At 50.8% G+C, this 16787-nt stretch overlaps 5 protein-coding genes across 5 annotated transcripts; 3 read left to right on the plus strand and 2 right to left on the minus strand.

Moving 5' to 3' along the window:
• The first annotated feature begins 69 nt into the window (after positions 1–69).
• COCSUDRAFT_32313 (ctr family copper transporter) lies at positions 70–1810 on the plus strand. Its single transcript, XM_005651441.1, has 5 exons — positions 70–288; positions 381–486; positions 732–878; positions 1248–1488; positions 1793–1810. The coding sequence occupies exons 2-4, from the start codon at positions 401–403 to the stop codon at positions 1459–1461; spliced, it is 447 nt and encodes a 148-aa protein (XP_005651498.1). The 5' UTR covers positions 70–288; positions 381–400; the 3' UTR covers positions 1462–1488; positions 1793–1810.
• Positions 1811–1858: 48 nt separating this feature from the next.
• Positions 1859–2530, minus strand: COCSUDRAFT_32314 (hypothetical protein). Its single transcript, XM_005651442.1, has one exon. It carries the CDS (start codon positions 2136–2138, stop codon positions 1953–1955), a length of 186 nt encoding a protein of 61 aa, XP_005651499.1. The 5' UTR covers positions 2139–2530; the 3' UTR covers positions 1859–1952.
• Positions 2531–2724: 194 nt separating this feature from the next.
• On the minus strand, positions 2725–6719 carry COCSUDRAFT_59450 (hypothetical protein; the record flags this gene model as incomplete). The annotated part of the gene is made up of 9 exons (XM_005651443.1): positions 2725–2862; positions 3191–3296; positions 3441–3484; positions 3665–3835; positions 4940–5006; positions 5251–5490; positions 5815–5909; positions 6182–6301; positions 6627–6719. 9 exons carry the CDS (start codon positions 6717–6719, stop codon positions 2725–2727), a joined length of 1074 nt encoding a protein of 357 aa, XP_005651500.1.
• Positions 6720–8214: 1495 nt separating this feature from the next.
• Positions 8215–10384, plus strand: COCSUDRAFT_27330 (L domain-like protein; the record flags this gene model as incomplete). Its single annotated transcript, XM_005651444.1, has 6 exons — positions 8215–8249; positions 8361–8526; positions 8708–8817; positions 9063–9269; positions 9786–9897; positions 10251–10384. Coding segments are annotated over exons 2-6 (720 nt in total), but the record flags the coding sequence as incomplete, so codon positions are not given.
• Positions 10385–12110: 1726 nt separating this feature from the next.
• Positions 12111–15289, plus strand: COCSUDRAFT_27331 (hypothetical protein; the record flags this gene model as incomplete). The annotated part of the gene is made up of 8 exons (XM_005651445.1): positions 12111–12359; positions 12490–12689; positions 12971–13165; positions 13542–13632; positions 13897–14013; positions 14290–14433; positions 14707–14841; positions 15077–15289. The coding sequence occupies exons 1-8, from the start codon at positions 12174–12176 to the stop codon at positions 15287–15289; spliced, it is 1281 nt and encodes a 426-aa protein (XP_005651502.1). The 5' UTR covers positions 12111–12173.
• Positions 15290–16787: the final 1498 nt, after the last annotated feature.

The raw sequence follows: 16787 nt of genomic DNA on the forward strand, positions 1-16787 counted from the left end.
TCGTGAGAGTTCGCGGCTTGGCACTACTACTGGGAAGAATTGTCACGATAGTTTGCATTCCCAAGCGACAATTGTAATATTATTGGCAGAAGATCTCAGTATCTTGCTTAGGTCACCTTCAAAGGGCTGTTGCTGTTGCTAGGTGTGCTACTAGAATGGATATGCACGCAGGGCACCATCCCATGTCCTCGGGCATGGATGTGAATATCACGGCAGGCGCTCCATCTCCATCGGCAGCGATGGCACCAATGACAATTTCAGCTGCTGCAGCTGCTCAAGATCACAGCGGTGAGAGATCCACTAGCCTTGTCGTTGGCTTGTACCAGATCAGTTGAGTAAAGACCAATTTGCACGCTGGATAACCTGCGAGATGATCGCAGGGCACGAAGGGTCTGGAGGGATGATGATGATGATGCAGATGTACTTCACTGCAAGCACCCATGTCACGCTCTGGCTAAAGCAGTGGCACACGCATACATCCGTCTGGTACAGGCCACTGTCCATTACTTTTCTATTTTTGTGACATTGCGTGCCGTTTAGTGGAAGCCAAGTACATCTCAAAGAACGGAACGATGCATTTCTTCGCTAGCTATTGCTGTATATGCAGCAGTCGTTGCCCTAGGTTGGTTCGTCTTTTGGTGCATCTCTCCATATCCAAAGCTAGAACCGCATCTCATTACGACCAAACCCCAGATACCAGAGGTGAATGACTTCCCACTTCAAATGTGCAGGTACATTGTGTCCTTGCTAGGGCTCCTAGGACTGGCACTGATCCAGGAAGCCATCACGAGCTATCGAGCAACCTATGCCAAAAGGCTGGCCAAGGCAAGCGCTCTGGAAAGGCCTGCTGAGGCAGAGGTGCCTCTCACAACAGCGAGGTAGGCAGCATGCCTTTAAAATCTATCCTATTAGACTTCATCACTCCTAACCCTTCCCCTCATTGAAAAGCGCTATTTGTAAGCTCAGTTTAGACAGACAAAATCTGGCCCTTGCTGGTGCCATGAAGCTGCTGAAAACCTCACCAGCACAGGCCTCCCCATTAAGATTGTAAGGAGAATCTATACAAGCCTTGAAACGTAAGCCTGAGCTCGACATCCGCAGCCTCTCCTGGTGCTTGTAATCAAGCGATTGTCTGGGACTGACAGAACAGCTGCTTGTGCTCGCAGCGATTGTCAGGGGCCTGCACAACATCACTCGTGCCTGCAGCGCTTGACAGGGGCTGACAAACCAATTACTGATGCTTGCAGCATGAGGGTGGGCTCGGGGTCGCGAGTGGTGCTGACAGTGCTCTACGGCGTCAACGTGGCCATCTCATATCTGCTCATGCTGGCGGTGATGACCTACAACGTGGGCTACTTTGTGGTCATTGTGCTGGGCCTCGCGATTGGCCACTTTATTTTCTTTGGCGTCGCGTCTCCGATGGCGTCCCCGGATATTTGCTGCGCGGCGCAGCTCCCCTGACGGCCGGGCCCGGGCATGTGCGGGCAGGTCAGTGCCCTTTTAAAACTTAGTTCAGCCGGATGCCATTGTGACTTCAATTATGTGCTGAGGTTGTCTGGCTGAAGCCACAACAGATGGTAGAGTCCTTGGTATGAAAAACTCTGTCCACGGAAGCATGAAAGCTCGAAGAGGAAAGAGCGTGGCTTACTGCACCTCTGAGTTGTTCTCTGGAAGCCAACCGGTGGCCTCCATGCATTCACTAAAATGCCCATATCGCCAGGAATTCTATGGCTTTTTTGTCACGATCTACATTGGCTTCAGGAAGCCAGGAAAGCAAAGTGTGCTAGCGCAGGTGCGCACGGCTGCGGGCAGCAGGCTCCCCCGCCGAAACCAGGGCGCTGGCGTCTGGGCGGCCGGTGGCTGGAGCTTGCGCTCACTGTGGCCCTGGCCTGCCAGGAGCAAGGCACTGTGAGGGGACCCTGCCACAGTGGGCCCGGCTTGCAACGGCGGCTTCAGGCGCTCAAGTGAGTGGTGACAGCGGCTGCTGAGTCATTGAAAGATGAGCAAGGCACTGTGAGGGGCCCTGCCACACTGCCATCCGGCTTGCAGCGGCAGCTCTGGGCGCCTGAATTGGCCGGTCTCACCGGCTGCTTCCTAGCCACGACGCTATATGCTAGGAGTGACTTTGATGTGCGCATGTGTCATGATTCCTTGATCTCTGATCAGTGAATCAGATACCGTTAACGCACTCTTGAGAGACTGACGTTGGGAGCATTATGAGCACCATGATTCTGCTCATGGCATCAGAATGCTTCTCTGAAGGGTGTGTGATGTCAATTTGGATGAGATTGAATGAAGTATGACAAATAAACTCTTGTACAACACATGCATGTCAACAGCTAGTTTCTTAGGCCCTGCTTGATAGGTTTACTATAGCTGCTACTATAGCTACTGTAGTCTCTGCCATTTTTTGAAAGTGATTCTGAATGCAGCCCAGCACGCCCTCAGACGTGAGAAATTTGACTAATATGAAGATGGTGGATGTTCCCCCTGTTTGGGAGGGAATGGTCTGTAAAGACTCTAAGTACTCAGAGTACTTTCAGGATCTCACAGCAGCCAATGGACTGTGCTGCAATGATCATTACACACCTTCGAACTCTAGAGATCTTCAAGATCTTCAAAACATGCCAGCTTGCCTAGGCCAAAGGCTTGCACCTCATGCATCCCTCACAAGCATGCGCACTAACAGAGCTTCCCTTTCGAAAGAATTCAAGATTTCCACAGTCACTTCATGTCTGCTGGCTTGGCCCAGTCCTGAGCCTGCATGGAGCTCATTTCGATCATGCGCCTGGTTAGGCCGAGGTCCAGGAGCTTAGTCAAGTTAGGCCGCACTCCCGCCTGGCACAGCGCATACACGAATGCCTGCATAGACAGTCCAACGCTGTCGCTGACTTTCTGAACATCTCCTGATCAGGCAACGCTGCCCCTGACTTATTGGACAACCCCTGATCAGCAATGCTGCCTCTGGCTACATACAGTGATCAGCAGCGACCTAGTGACCACAGCAATTGTCTATGGCTCTCCAAATATTGAAACCCGCATGCATTCTGTTGTACCCTGCGAAATGCTAAAATGGCATGCTTGTGACAACGATGCAGCCGGTAGCTAACAGCTCACTGCCCAGAGGAAAATGTATGTGAAGATTAAGAGGATTACTAGGTAATGCATGCTCGCAAAGGATGTGACTCACGAAGCTGCAGTCGTTGGCGCTCGGTGTGGGGATGCCTCTGTGCGCCAGTTTGGCCAACAGAGAGAAGGGCTCGAATGGCAGCTTGGCCACCACATGCCCAGAGTACCTGCAGCCATCAGACATCACACTTGGCGTTCTTTGCAGGCAGTCTGCTCACCGTGAAAACATGCATCCAGATCGCAGTGCTGTGTCATTAATTCACAGTCTGATGATATGCATGACACAGAGCAGGGTGTGGGTCGCCACGCACCAGCCGGAGGCATATCTGAAGAGCAGCAGCAGAGTTGCTCCCATCTGCACAAAAGCAGCATTTGATGTGAGTCACTAAGTCTTCATCAGGGCAACACTTGACATATGTTTCACCATCTTGCATGCTCTGAAAGTTCTATGGTGCTGGCGCAATATGCAAGCATGAAGTCAAAGCCCACAGACATATCCATACATTTTATATCATTCGATACATGGACCGCGCACCAGCAGGCTCTGCTTGAATTTCATTGGCCCTAGCTCCTTAGTGAGCATCATCTTGATGCTGCGATCCAGCTTCTCCACCTTTTTCTGCTTGGCAGCCTTGCCCTGCGGCCCTGGCGCATGCGGTTGCGCTTTGATCTCGTCAAGCTTCCTCGCTTGTCGGTCCAGGTTCACCTGCAAGTATGTGTGAATGTCATCGAGCAGGGCACCATAAGTTCTTGACAAATGGAGTAAGATTTGCACATGGGTTCTAAGGAATGGATACAAATGCCGCACCCGTAGCGTTCTGAAAGAATCCTTTCTATACGCCCAGAGCCACATGAGGAGTTCCGTGCCAATGGCTGCAGCTGAACTCAGAGCAATGATCTGAAGCAGCTCGCCAGGATGGACGTCCATGGTGTGATACAATAATTATTCCCTACTTTAATTCTGGTTCTTATCGAGCGCTGCCGCTGCTGAGACAGCTTTGGTGGGGCTCACAAAGACCAGATCAGGTGCCTGCCGTTTGAAAAGCTACCCAGACGTCAAATAATGAATAACCTGGTGATTATCCGTATTGATTGTCTTAGATTGGCAAACTGACTCTGACCAAGTTGGCAGCAAATGGCGGTGCTGATCCCAAAAATTACCCTTGGATCAACAAGCATCATGCACCTGCCGTCACTGTGGCAGAGCATGTGCACACGTGAGGGGTCAAACCCCAGAGACAAAACAGGCATGCAGATCGCACTGCCTTGTAATATGATTGCACTCTTGGTTAAATTACATATTATACAGATACAGCAAACTCTGGAGAGGAATCTGACGGTCCTTTGAGGCTGCCAACGCCCGTCAAGTTGCATGCACCACGGTTGCCACTGCCAGTGGCCCAGTTACCGGGTAAGCTACGTAGTACTTAATATATACAGTGTATATTATACACACAGTGACTGGCCCGGTCTAGACCTCGCATCCAAGAAATTTCAACATCATTCTCAGTCAGGCTGCACATTGTTGGAAACATTCACCCCAGGATCATCCTTTCGGCGTCTCTTGAGGTGACAATCTTTGCGCATGCCACATCAGTGATACTGCTCATCTCCAGCATGTACACTACACGGCATGCGTCAACTCATTTGTTGACAGGCCTGTCCTAGGATCAAATCGTATCTCTTGCCAGATGATCTGGCCCAGATCATGACTCATAATACAGCGAGCGAGGCATATGCCTAAATCACTTAAGTCCACCACTTGCCACACATCTCCCTAGATTCTTAAGGCTTAGAATAATTGGTACACTTGCGCATGTCGCCGCCGCCAGTATTCATCTAATCTGACATTGTTGCTCGGCCCCTCCGCAGCTACCCTGTTGATACCGAGCACAGAAACACTCATTTGAGCATTTGTGCAATGCATACAGCTTTCCTTGCAAAGCACTTCGAAGTCTCTCAAACATGCAGTGACATCGAGCGTGGGATAAGTCCTGTCAGCTGCAAAACATGCAGCAGGGAACCTGTCACACACACCTTGGTGCAGCCTCCCCAGCCTGAACAGAAGAATGATTCTATTGTGGGGATTCGCACGAGGCTGGACTGTAACAGAACACTCACCCTGCGTCTGGAGCCACGGCGGCTCCTGCACGCGAGTCAGCGACCCCTGACGGCGCGGCCGGCCCCTGGGCGACGTGCGCGCTGGAGGATGTCGGCAGCGGCTGACTCGCCCCGGGTGAGTCAGAGGGTGAGTCTCCAGCCGATGACGGCGGCGGCCGGTCCCCAGTCGACGGCGTTGACGGTGCCGGTTTTGGCGCCGGCCGGCGCGGGGTGTCTGGGATAAACGCCACCTCCATTCCCCTGTTATATAAGGAAACACCCTCAGAAAACTCTCTCTCAACTCAGGGCCGAGACCTCCGCACAGCAGATGCGATGCGATCAGGTGCAAAGCACTCCATTTGACGCGTGAAGCCATACATGCAAACGGTGCCAGCTCGTCGCAAACTTCTCAAAACTCTTCCATGCTTTGATCTCCAAAGCGCTACAGTGTGGCGCTGTGGAGCAATGGAAGGAAAACTTGGTGTTTCACAGAGCATTGGATGGTGTTGCAGCTTGGTTGAGACTTGAGAATGGCCCAGACAGAGCGTTCACAAAGGAAGACATGACAAGGCTTAGGGTGCTCACCCATCGGGGTGTGACACTAGGCGCCCCTCCTTAATGGGTACGGTGATGAGCACCTCCCCTGCCTGGCCGCCTGGGATTTCAGACATCTGAACCACCTTTGAAACAAACAAGTTGTGTCAGGACCCAATTAGCTATTCTCACCATTTATGCCACATCTGCACGTCATGATTACTGAGAAGCCCCAAAACCCCTTGCAACATTATGCTAACTGGCTCGCAAGTGGTGGACTTCGTGAGAAAGTTAGTCAGGCAGAAGGGCGTGATTTAAGATGATGATACCGCGTACACCCTATGAGAAGGGGGATCGTCATCCAGCAATGAATCAAGCTACAGCAGGGGTATGGGCCTGTCAAATTGCAATGACTCACCGGCACATCAGTCCCGCGCAGCCGCAGCCGCCGATAGCAGTGGCACACCACAAAGCCGCCGAAGAGGAGGATGACAAAGCACGACAGCCCGAAGAAAATAAAAGTGAAATACTTGGCCGCCTGCATGGCAACCCCCTTTGTCACAAATTAGGAATGCAGTGCTGCCGCAACAGCACGTCCCACGGCTCAGCATGTCCAGGGATTCCAAAGCTGGTGAGCTAGCCTAAAGCCGTGCATCTGATGCTCGCACGAGACAGGCACCAGAAAAAGACGAGAACTTGAACACAAGGTGCAGTGCTCCAAGAGCCAGCCATCATGGTGACATATTGCACAAAACAGCGGTTGGAAGGTAGAGAGGAGGTATGTGTGGGCATGCCTGGAACTGCTCAGGTTGGTTGAAGTATCCAGACGCCGGTGAATACAGCATCGGTGGAGACTGCCCCACAGCCACCATTGGCTGCGCTGGGGGTATCTGTGCTGGCGCCAGAACAGGCGGCATGAGTGGGAGCACAGCTGGCGGCAGGCTCGGCGCTGCCATGGCGACTCAGTGCTTTGTCACACCGCTAACGCTCACTAGCTCAGCTGCTCTCCTCTTCCTGACTTGGTGTATACAACGCCCCAATATACCACTGATGCAGCTGCTGACGCTGCTTGCCCTGCCTGCTAAGGTTGGGCTGTTCACAGATTGCTGCGCTTCCTGATGCTCTTGCTGGCTGAGATTGAGGGCGGTCCAGGCACGCCTGGTTGCTAACCTAAGTGAGGTTGGCTGTAGCTTGCAAGGCACCACACTAGGCGTCCTCGTGCTTGCTCGATGTTCAGCTGATGGAACCAATGACCACGCAGATGATGCTAGCTCCTGAACGGGCACGGATTGAACTCAGCAATTCATTTTTGTTGGGCCATACATGGAACACGGTTGCCCAACACATTCCTTGCTTGCTCGCTGAATCGCTCCGAGCAACATCGCAGCTTTGTTAAACTAAAAGTCCGTGGATCCATCTATGCAGACAACGAATTGAGAAAATACTGATCGAGACCAAGTTCGGTAAATGATGCACAGGTTTGGCAGCGAACGTTGCAGGGAATTGGACTGCATTTCAAGGTATTTGAATCCAGAAACGGCCCAATCAACTTCCAAGTATGTTTGAAAAAAAAATCTTCTGCCCTTTGCCAACAAAGTACACCCAAAGCTCGAGGACCTCTGGTGTGTCACCGCATGACGATATTAGGAGGCCACAACAGAAAGGATTCTCACCTTGCTTTCGTTTGCTTGTTCACTCGTTCATCTTTTGACTCGATCCAGAAGACGGTTTTTGATGGCCGTTGCCGCCGGTGACTAGCGGTCTTGAGACGCACCGACTTCGGATTGTGAAGTGCACTAGAGCTCGAGTCGCAGGCCTCTACAAAAGACAAAAAAATGTCTACACCTGATCCTTTCGCTTGCTCGAGATCCTGCGATAGCAGCACTGACAAGAAAGAATGACACACCTGATCGCAACCCAACTTCGCAGAAACCCAAATGCTCAGAAGTCATCGCGCAAGCAGAAGAACGCCGTCAGATCGCGTGGAAATTTTCGAAAGCATGATGTCGGAAGTGTGCGTCACGGAAGATTCTGGGAAGATTTGCGCTTTTGGGCCAAGGCAATCAATCCTGGTCCTTGCTGAACAAACACACGACGCTCTTTGAATCTGGAACCCTAGGCTGTGTTAGGCCTGCTGGCCATGCCAATTTTTACTTCCATCCTGAAAGCATCGGGAAGGATGTTCAAGCATAATATCGTTCAGCGTTGGCATCGCTGAATTAAGCAGGACTTTCGAATGTTGCCTCGTTAGTCCATTCCCAAAACTTTTTGGTTTGGAAGTCACCGAGAGTCGCTTTTCATCTTAAAGACATTCCCGACTTACCTGGGACAGCCAGAGACCGCCGTTCCGGAATGGATGACGTTCTGACACTACAGAGCATACGAGACTGCAACTCAACAAGCAGGCTCCCCTCGGATTGGAAAGGGAGCGACTTCAGGCAGTGGCGCGGAGTTACGTGCAATGCCGGTGGCAGAGTCACGGAGCTGTATGCTCCCTGAACACCCTGTGCAAATCTTCTATTTGCACGGATCAATCCGTTTTCTTTCAATGATCGCATCATTATTGGACACTGATCGAGCATGGCGATCCTTTTCAGGTTTCTCATGGAGTCGGGATTGGTGCAGCTCCCGGAGGGCATTGGCCACCTGTCGTCCCTGGAGAAGCTGTGGTTGTCTCAGAATGCGCTGCGCCAGCTCCCTTCAGACTTTGGTCAGCTGCAGTCCCTGCAGGCTCTGTGGCTTGGCGACACTCTCTTCAAAGAGGTCAGGTTCGTCTGTGTTCATGGAAATACACGCACATGCGCTCGTCGTCACATATGACGTCTTCAGATCTTCATCGTTCCATAACGAAACAACGCGAGGTGTCTGCCGCATATGACAAAACGGAGAACAGTTTGCAGGTGCTAGGGACCCTTTGTGAGGTGAAAATTTGACTACAATGCAGGTGCCACATCAAGTTTTGCAGCTGTCAAGCCTTCAGCAGCTGTACATCACCTTGAGTCCCATCACCAGCCTGCCAGCTGGGATTGCCAACCTGAGCAACCTGCACTGGCTGTAAGCCCTTATCTTTTGTGCAGTTGCCTCATGCATCATAAACGCTGGGTCTCTCCTTCCAAACATGTTTGTAAGCCTGTGCCTATACCGTAGCAAAACCCGCTTTTGGTTCCAGTACCTGACAGTACCTGATTGTCAAGAATGGGAACAGGACAGCTGAATGACCAGCTGCAAATCACATCATAGTGCACTTTGAAGCAAGCAGCTATGGCACATCCCACTGAATAAATTCGTCATTTCTGCAGGGATTTGTCGGAGAGCATGCTCGCATCGCTGCCCCCAGAGATTGGCCGGCTCACAAATCTGCGCAGGCTGGACCTGCACTCCAACAAAATTTCTCATCTACCACCGGAGATCGGCGCGCTCACCCTCGTTACGCGCCTGAGCCTGCACTCCAATGAACTCGTCTACCTGCCTCCTGAGATCGGCCGACTCACAGCGCTGACCTGGCTGTGCGCTTCACGCTTTTCCCCTATACTTTTCCTACGCCAATAGCGGCAATTCTTGTACAATTCTCTATAAGCGACTGGAATCTTTTGCTGTAAACGGACAAGTATGGCCGCCTGACAGCGCTGACCTGGCTGTAAGCTCTGGCTGTCCTTCACATCTTGCAATGCCCATGATAGCAAGTAATGCAGCTCCGAACTTTGACTACTGACAGGATGGCATGATTGCATGTTCTTCCTGCTGTTGCGTGCGTCGTGTCCGTCACAAGGGGCAGGCGCAGTTGCGATTTTGCTGCAGAACGCTACAACAAAAACGCGTGCGCTCGCCTTGGGATTTACAAGACAGACGGGTGCATGCGGCATGGCCAGCAGAATGCGCAATACAATGCACACAGCGCGTCATTGTTATTGTTATTGTTATTGTTACTGTTATTGTTATCGTTATTGTTATTGTTACACGTTTCCAGTCCTTACACAACGCATTAGCACCAGTGAAGACGTAAGTAATGCTGTGTGGCGCAGGTCCTTGAACTGCAACCACTTGAGGACGGTGCCCAAGGAGCTCGGGTGCCTGACAAACCTGACGCGCATCTCTCTGCACATCAATCGCCTTGTCTCCCTTCCAGAGGAGCTGGTAAGAAATTACTGCTGCCAGCGCTGAATCTCAAGCAACAAGTCGTAAATTGTGTCCTGCCAGGTGACCCGGTTTCAGGCAATCAGAGTTCAGCAACTCAATTGCCCTCCCTGAATCCACAGCCTATTCCAATTGCCTATTTCAAACCTGACCTCCTGCTTCTTAATGATCCAGGTCATCATGCAAAATTTTGCAGATCATCATGCAGATAGAGGATCTCTTATCTGTGGTTTGCCCAGGGCAGCGGTAGCTCATGCTGTATTGGCCATGCCGTAAGATGACTCATGACTCCGATTTCAGATTTTGGAATGCTCTGTAAAGGACTCAGCATGGCAATATTTGTGCATGCACAGGGCCAAATGAAGGCTCTGGAGTCTTTTGCTGGATTCACCAACGAGCTGCCGGAGATTCCTGGGCGGATGCTGGCTGGCTGGCGAGATCTCACCAGACTGTGTCTCTGGACGAACCAGCTCGCGGTGCTGCCAGCAGAGATCGGCTGCATGCAGAATCTGCAGGTGTGCGTCTGGTTTACTCAGCCGACACTATGATTCCGGGTCATCTGACACAGTTTGCAGTGATTTCTGGACTTAGGAATCATGGTTCTAGGACCGGTATCTATTGTCTATTGAATGGTGTGCATGCCCTGTCTTTTTCATGCTTGTGCGCCGCCTGCAATCTGATAATCGAATTTGGAGGAAAGGAATGTTCTTGTTCCCCTCATGCCCAAAGACATAGACTTGAAAAGCATTATTCCCATGTTCAGGAGCTGTGGCTGAAGGAGAACAGGCTGACCAGCATCCCAGCAGAAATTGGGCATTGCAAGCTCTTGAAACGCATGTGAGCTGCTCTTCAAATTTCTCACAAGTCCACATGCATCTTTTGGACAGGACAGTGAGGTCGTTTGTTTGCCATCTACATCCTTGAGGCAGTCCAGTGGTACACTTGGTAGATTTTCTGCAGACCTCAATTTGCTGTGCCTGTCCTTTGCAGACTATCACTCACTTGTGTTCAGCAATTCTTGTAACTTGTGGACTTCATTTCTGGTGGGATGGTTCTCAGCCTCAAGGACCCAGTCACGGTAGACTTGTAATGAGGGGTTGAACAATGTTGACAGGTGGCTTGAGAGCAATCTGCTGGAGACGCTCCCAGCGGAGATTGGAGACTGCACAGCGCTCCAGGAGTTGTACCTGGATGACAATCGGCTTCGCTCCCTGCCTCTATCCATCGCCTCCCTTCCCGGCCTGCGCAAGCTGTGCGTCCCTGCCTGATCTCTTTCATTCCCCAAAGCACAGACAAGGAGATGGCTGTTCCTCAATATAAATTGGCTGGTCTTCTGTTCTGGTTGCGAACTACTTTCTGTGTTCTGGCATTAGTGGCCCTAGGACCTATATGTGCTGATGTCTGGAATCCGCAGGCCAATGCAGATTTGCATCCGCTGCATTTTTAACACCTGCTGCATGCATCACATGTGCTGGCATGTGCCTGTGACATTCTGCACAAATCCCGTGCCATGCCTTGACTCAGATCAATTCCGCCTGTGGTGTAGGTTTGTGGCGAGGAACCCACAGCTGTATCTGCCGGCGTCATTTGCCCACCTCACCTCGGATGCCATGCACCAGGATCTAGCTGCAGATCTCATGATGCCAGCATACACCCCAATGGCCTTGTCATCCTGAGTCTATCGGAAGTCTGTTTGGAAGGATCAGACGAGTCGCACTTGTCGCATTCAAGATGACTATAGCTGTGCAGTTGATGTGTCCATGTCCGAGTATCCACACGTATGAACACATTTGTATGAATAAGGTATTCCCACCTGGAGCGGTTGTCTTGTTGTGACGCTACTCATGGATGCTACTGCTTCGATGCTTGATACAGTCTGTGTGAAGTAATGCAGTGATCAGATGGCCACGGCTCATAGGTGCACACTGCGCCACAGCTGCCTTGTGTGCATGCGGCAGCTGCATGGTCACTTATTCAGCATGACAATGTTGGAGGACGCTTGAATGTGTATGCTTTGCAGTTCCTAAAAAGTAGTTCTGACACTGCAAACCATGTAACAGAAGCGAGTAGCTGGATTTTCCTCTTCCCCAAAAGAAGACGAAGGAAATTCTCAAGTAGGCTGACGTCAGTCCCCTCATCATGACGCCAATTTACTTCAGTGTCATGCGTTGTCTCAAGATGGAGGAGATGTCAAATTGAGACGCTGTTGATGGTGCTTGCTGAAGGAATGGGTCGTGCCTGATGCTTTGCCAGACGCTACCTGTTCGTCTGCAAATATGAATGCAAGGACCCATCCTTTTGGTGAAAAGCTTGAGATTTGCAGCTTTACTCAGTTCAATCACATTAGCATGATTCCCAGATCATCTAAAGCTGCGTCAGTGTGTCGGCAGCTGACCTGTCTCTGTTCCAAAGCGAGCTGGACTAGACCATCAATCAGCACATCAGCTTTTTCGAGGAGCACGGTGAGTGGCGAAAGCTTCGTAAAAGTATCCCAAAATCTCTCCTCAGAATTCTCAATATTTCAGACGTCGAGATCTGGTGTAGTGAACTCAAGACAACCTGCTGTTTCATCAGCACGACCTTCACCTGCAGGTGGTGGGAAGTTCCTCTGCACCAGAGCTGCGATGCTACTATTCTGCAGTGGGATCCTTCTTAAAGGCCCAAAGTAAGAAACATCTCCTTGGGAAGGACCTGGCTGCCCAGGCTCGCGCCAGTAGCCAATATTCCACCAGTATATCTGGCCAATCTCAGGACACAGAGCTGCCAGCAGGGCAGAAGGATTACAACCGCAGGCACGCCTTGTTTGCCTTCCTTGGCACGCAGATTCCCCTGTCATGCACCATTGTTGTGATGCAGAATCCAGCAACCGAAGATTATTGTGGCAGTCCTGCAGCTAGCACATTGATCAGACGGCATCGGCGATCAATATAAGATTGGCATGGTGTCAACAGAGGGATTCTCAGAAAGCTAGGGAGTCCTGCAACTTCACAGCAAGTAGCACAAAGCAACGGCAGCACTACAGAAAGGTTGGCAGTCAGGTCACGTTGAAACTCCACACACAATGTGCATGCAGGCTCATCCTGGTGGATGCGCATGCGCTGCTGTACCGGTCCCACTTTGGCTTCAGCGGGCAGAGGCTGGCCACAGTGAGCGGCGAGGACACATCCATCAGCTACGGCTTCCTGTCCACAGTGCTGCGGCTGCTCGAGATCAAGGAACCCCCCACGCACTTTGCTGTGGTCATGGACCACCACGGGAAAACCTTCAGGCGCGCGCAGCACTCTCTGTAACGTGCATAGCAGAGAAAGGACTCTGTGGCAATTGTTCTTTATCTGATATTGCACTGTTAGACAAGAGAGTCAATCTTACAGCATCAGAGGCTCATGTCGAGCACCAGATATCTGACAAGATCTTTTGTTCTTGAGCATAGGCGACGGTGGCTGAATCACTTCCCTGTGGATGATACTGTTGAATGCATACAATATGTCCAAAGAACAACTTGCAGAGTGAGAGGGTGAATTGAATTAGATCGTACAGGTCGAGTTGCAGCATTGGTCGCCTGGTGTTACAAGAGCCGGTGACTGGGCAGTGTAGAAAGAGATGCTGTGATGAGGGTGACATGATTGGGATGCACTGTCACGCAGGCATGAGCTGTACTCGGATTACAAGGCGCAGCGGCCGCCCATGCCTGACGCCATGAAGCTGGCCATCCCAAAGATCCAGGCTCTGTTGGAGGTGAGAAAACTATGTTCTCCTTGTCCTTTTGTACAGTAGTCTCTGGCCAGGCAAATTGAAGTACTGCCACTGAATAATATAGCTATTCAAGCCTCTGCACAAATGCAATCCAGAATGATCAATCCACCATCACGTTACACTAGAATGGCTGGTCCCACGGAAAGCCCAACAATTTGTTGGTGTGAACTCCTGAACATGCGCCTGCATGCCTAACAAGCAAATCGCGAGGCATGGAATAATTAATCATGATCTGGTGGTTGGCAGATCCTGGGCATCCCTGTCCTGCGAGTGGCTGGCGTGGAAGCTGATGATGTCATCGGCACCGTTGCCACACGTGCCATCGAGGACGGCTTCCTCGTGGCAATAGCTTCCCCAGACAAGGTCAGAGCTGTCTTTGTGCTGATGCCGTGTTGCTGATGTCAGAACACCTCAATCTGCATGGAAATCTAAGCAACCCTACACCCAATGCTCTTCTACACACTCAATTCTTGAGTAGAAAGTGTAAACTTCCCGTATGGTGTACAGCTTATGAGAGATACGCAGATTCCAGTTGCCCTCTCAACTGTGCATTTGCACCATCCCAAAGAGGGATCGTGTAACTTCAATTCCTGACATGCATAGCCAGAGGGGTTTACTGGGGTGGAATGTGGGCTGCAGGACTTCTTTCAGTTGCTAAGACCGGGGCTGCAGCTGCTGCGCCCGCCCAAGAAGGATGCGCGAGACGGGCCAGGCATAATCGCCGGCTTTGTGGCCTACAACTCTGACGCCTTCAGGGAAGAGTTCGGCGTTGAGCCATGGCAGGTGATGCACATCACCCTGCCGATTGCTCCTTATTGTCATAGCTAGTAATTTTCCAACCTCACTCTTGTCTCCTAATCTTCATGCAGAGCGTACAGAGATTACAAAGCACAATAAACACCTGTGTGCTCTGTGCTATCTCATCCTTCTGGTGTGCACATTCGAGCGATGTGAAAGACCAGTCATGCTTGAGATATTACCATCTGTCGTACAATACATTAGTGCATCTTAGTGGCAGTCTTCATGGAGCGCTGAGAGTGCCTGCTGTGCATGCAGTGGCCGCATGTACTGGGGCTGATGGGAGACGCTTCGGATAATGTCCCTGGAGTCAAGGGGATTGGTCCAAAAGGCGCGCTAACCCTCATACAACAGTATGGCACCATTGAGGGCGTCCTTCAGAACGCGGCAGAGGTGAGCACCCCTTTCCTGAACACCCGCATAAAGAGCATGAGTTTAAAGATCTGAACATCTGAGACATCTTTTTCATCTCACTGAGGTGCATGAAGTGTCCGAATGTCTGATCAACAGTACGGTAGTGTGCTGCTTTGCAAGAGCCAAAGCCAGGGCATGAGGCTTTGGGCGCTCAACTGCATAGCATATTAGAGGGCTAAAGACAAGCTTATGCCATCCTTGTGTGTATGAATAGGTGAAGAGGAAGAGTCAGCGCGAGGAGTTGCAGAGTGTGGAGGGGATACAAAAGGCATCCCTCAGCCACAAGCTGGTCACAATCCAGGCTGATGTGGACCTGCCTCCTGTCAGGTCTGCCTTTTTCCCTTATGTCCTGAACCATTCTCCCCACTGTTCACTGCCATTTGCCCGGCACTTGAAAGGCACATCTCCTTTTCTTCAGGCTTATTGAGATACTGCTGGGCCATGTTGGCATGCAATGAAGGACGCTGCTGATAAGTGCGTGCTGCAAGGGTGCATTGCATGCATGATGATGCAGCGCAGTCTGATCTATCAGATGTTGTGAGATTTTTGCAAAGTCTGCCTACAAAGCAGATGTTCTCATTCTTGTGGCGAGAGATGGCAGACCTGACAGGTCCTTATTTTTCTCGGACATGCCCGAAATGTTTCTCGTGTCTGCAGAGTGCCATGGGACAATCTGGAGTTGAGGGCCCCTAAAGAGGAGAACTTGTCAGCCATTGAAAAAGCTCTGGGGGACCTGGAATTCAAGCAGCACTCACAGCGATTTACAAAGATCTGGGCTGCCATGAAGGCAGCCGCTGCTGCTATATCTCACTGATTCCAGAATCAATCCATTTGACTTTAGCTTTGGCCTTCAAATCTCCAGGAGAACTGGACATACTTTGATCTTCCAGGAACCATCTATGCCATTCGTGTGGCTGCTCAGATCAATGCTGGCATGCAAACAGCCATTTCCGTCAAGTATCCCCATGAATTTCTCCTTAGGGCTTTTTGGCCTAGGTGGCAACGTTATGATATACCAGGCCCATAATGTAAATAGACCCAACATAGCAAACCTCCCAAGGTTTTCTAGGAAGAATCCAAGCATTGCCCTCAAGCCCTGCACCGATTTGGCGACGAAAGACTCCTGCGTTTGGTGAAAGACACAGCTGGTAGAAACGACACCATACAGTGCTTACATCCAAGCTATACACACAATTCAGAGCTGGCATCATGGTATATGGTACGTGCATACCTTGCTCGGGTGCACGGCAGGATTTTGAGGCACTACGCATATCATCTGTCGCCAGAAACACAAGGATCAATCAGTGATCCTTGCAACAGTCGCTTGCGATTCAAACTTGCCAGGGCGCATGCATGGCAATCATTGAACATTAAAGGTCCATGCACACAACTCGCCGCCGGCAACTGGCCGGAACTCGGCTGCCGAATGCATACCAGAACGTAATTCACTATCATTAAACGCTTTTCCTGGTAAAAGGCATGTCCTGCAGACAAGCTGCATTTATAGGCTGCCACAATCCTACTGCTTGTTGGACTTGCCAGATCCAAGCAAGACCCAATCAACTGTGGGACAGTGCTCAATGTTTATATCGCTCCGCGCCAGCCGGGTAATCATAAAGTAGTTACCACTTATAAATGCTATAGCACAACTCAGAAAAAGACCAAGGAGGCTCAACACATGAGGGCATGTTGGCGCTCTGAGCACCGACCCAGAGTCCTTATGCTGGCTAAAAACATTTGTTTATTGCTGGTGTGGGAACAATGCATACGGTACCAAAGTATCAGGAAAATTTTCTTTAAAGAGGGATCTCAAGCCCAGGAAACTGGCCACAAAAGTTAATTTATGCGTTGATTAAAATTGCAAAGAAAGTGCCAAGTTGGAGCTGCCGACAATACTTGCACACCTTGCTTTCAGGCGCATCAGG

The sequence above is a fragment of the Coccomyxa subellipsoidea genome, assembly GCF_000258705.1.
Source record: "Coccomyxa subellipsoidea C-169, whole genome shotgun sequence".
NCBI classification, from domain to species: domain Eukaryota; kingdom Viridiplantae; phylum Chlorophyta; class Trebouxiophyceae; family Coccomyxaceae; genus Coccomyxa; species Coccomyxa subellipsoidea.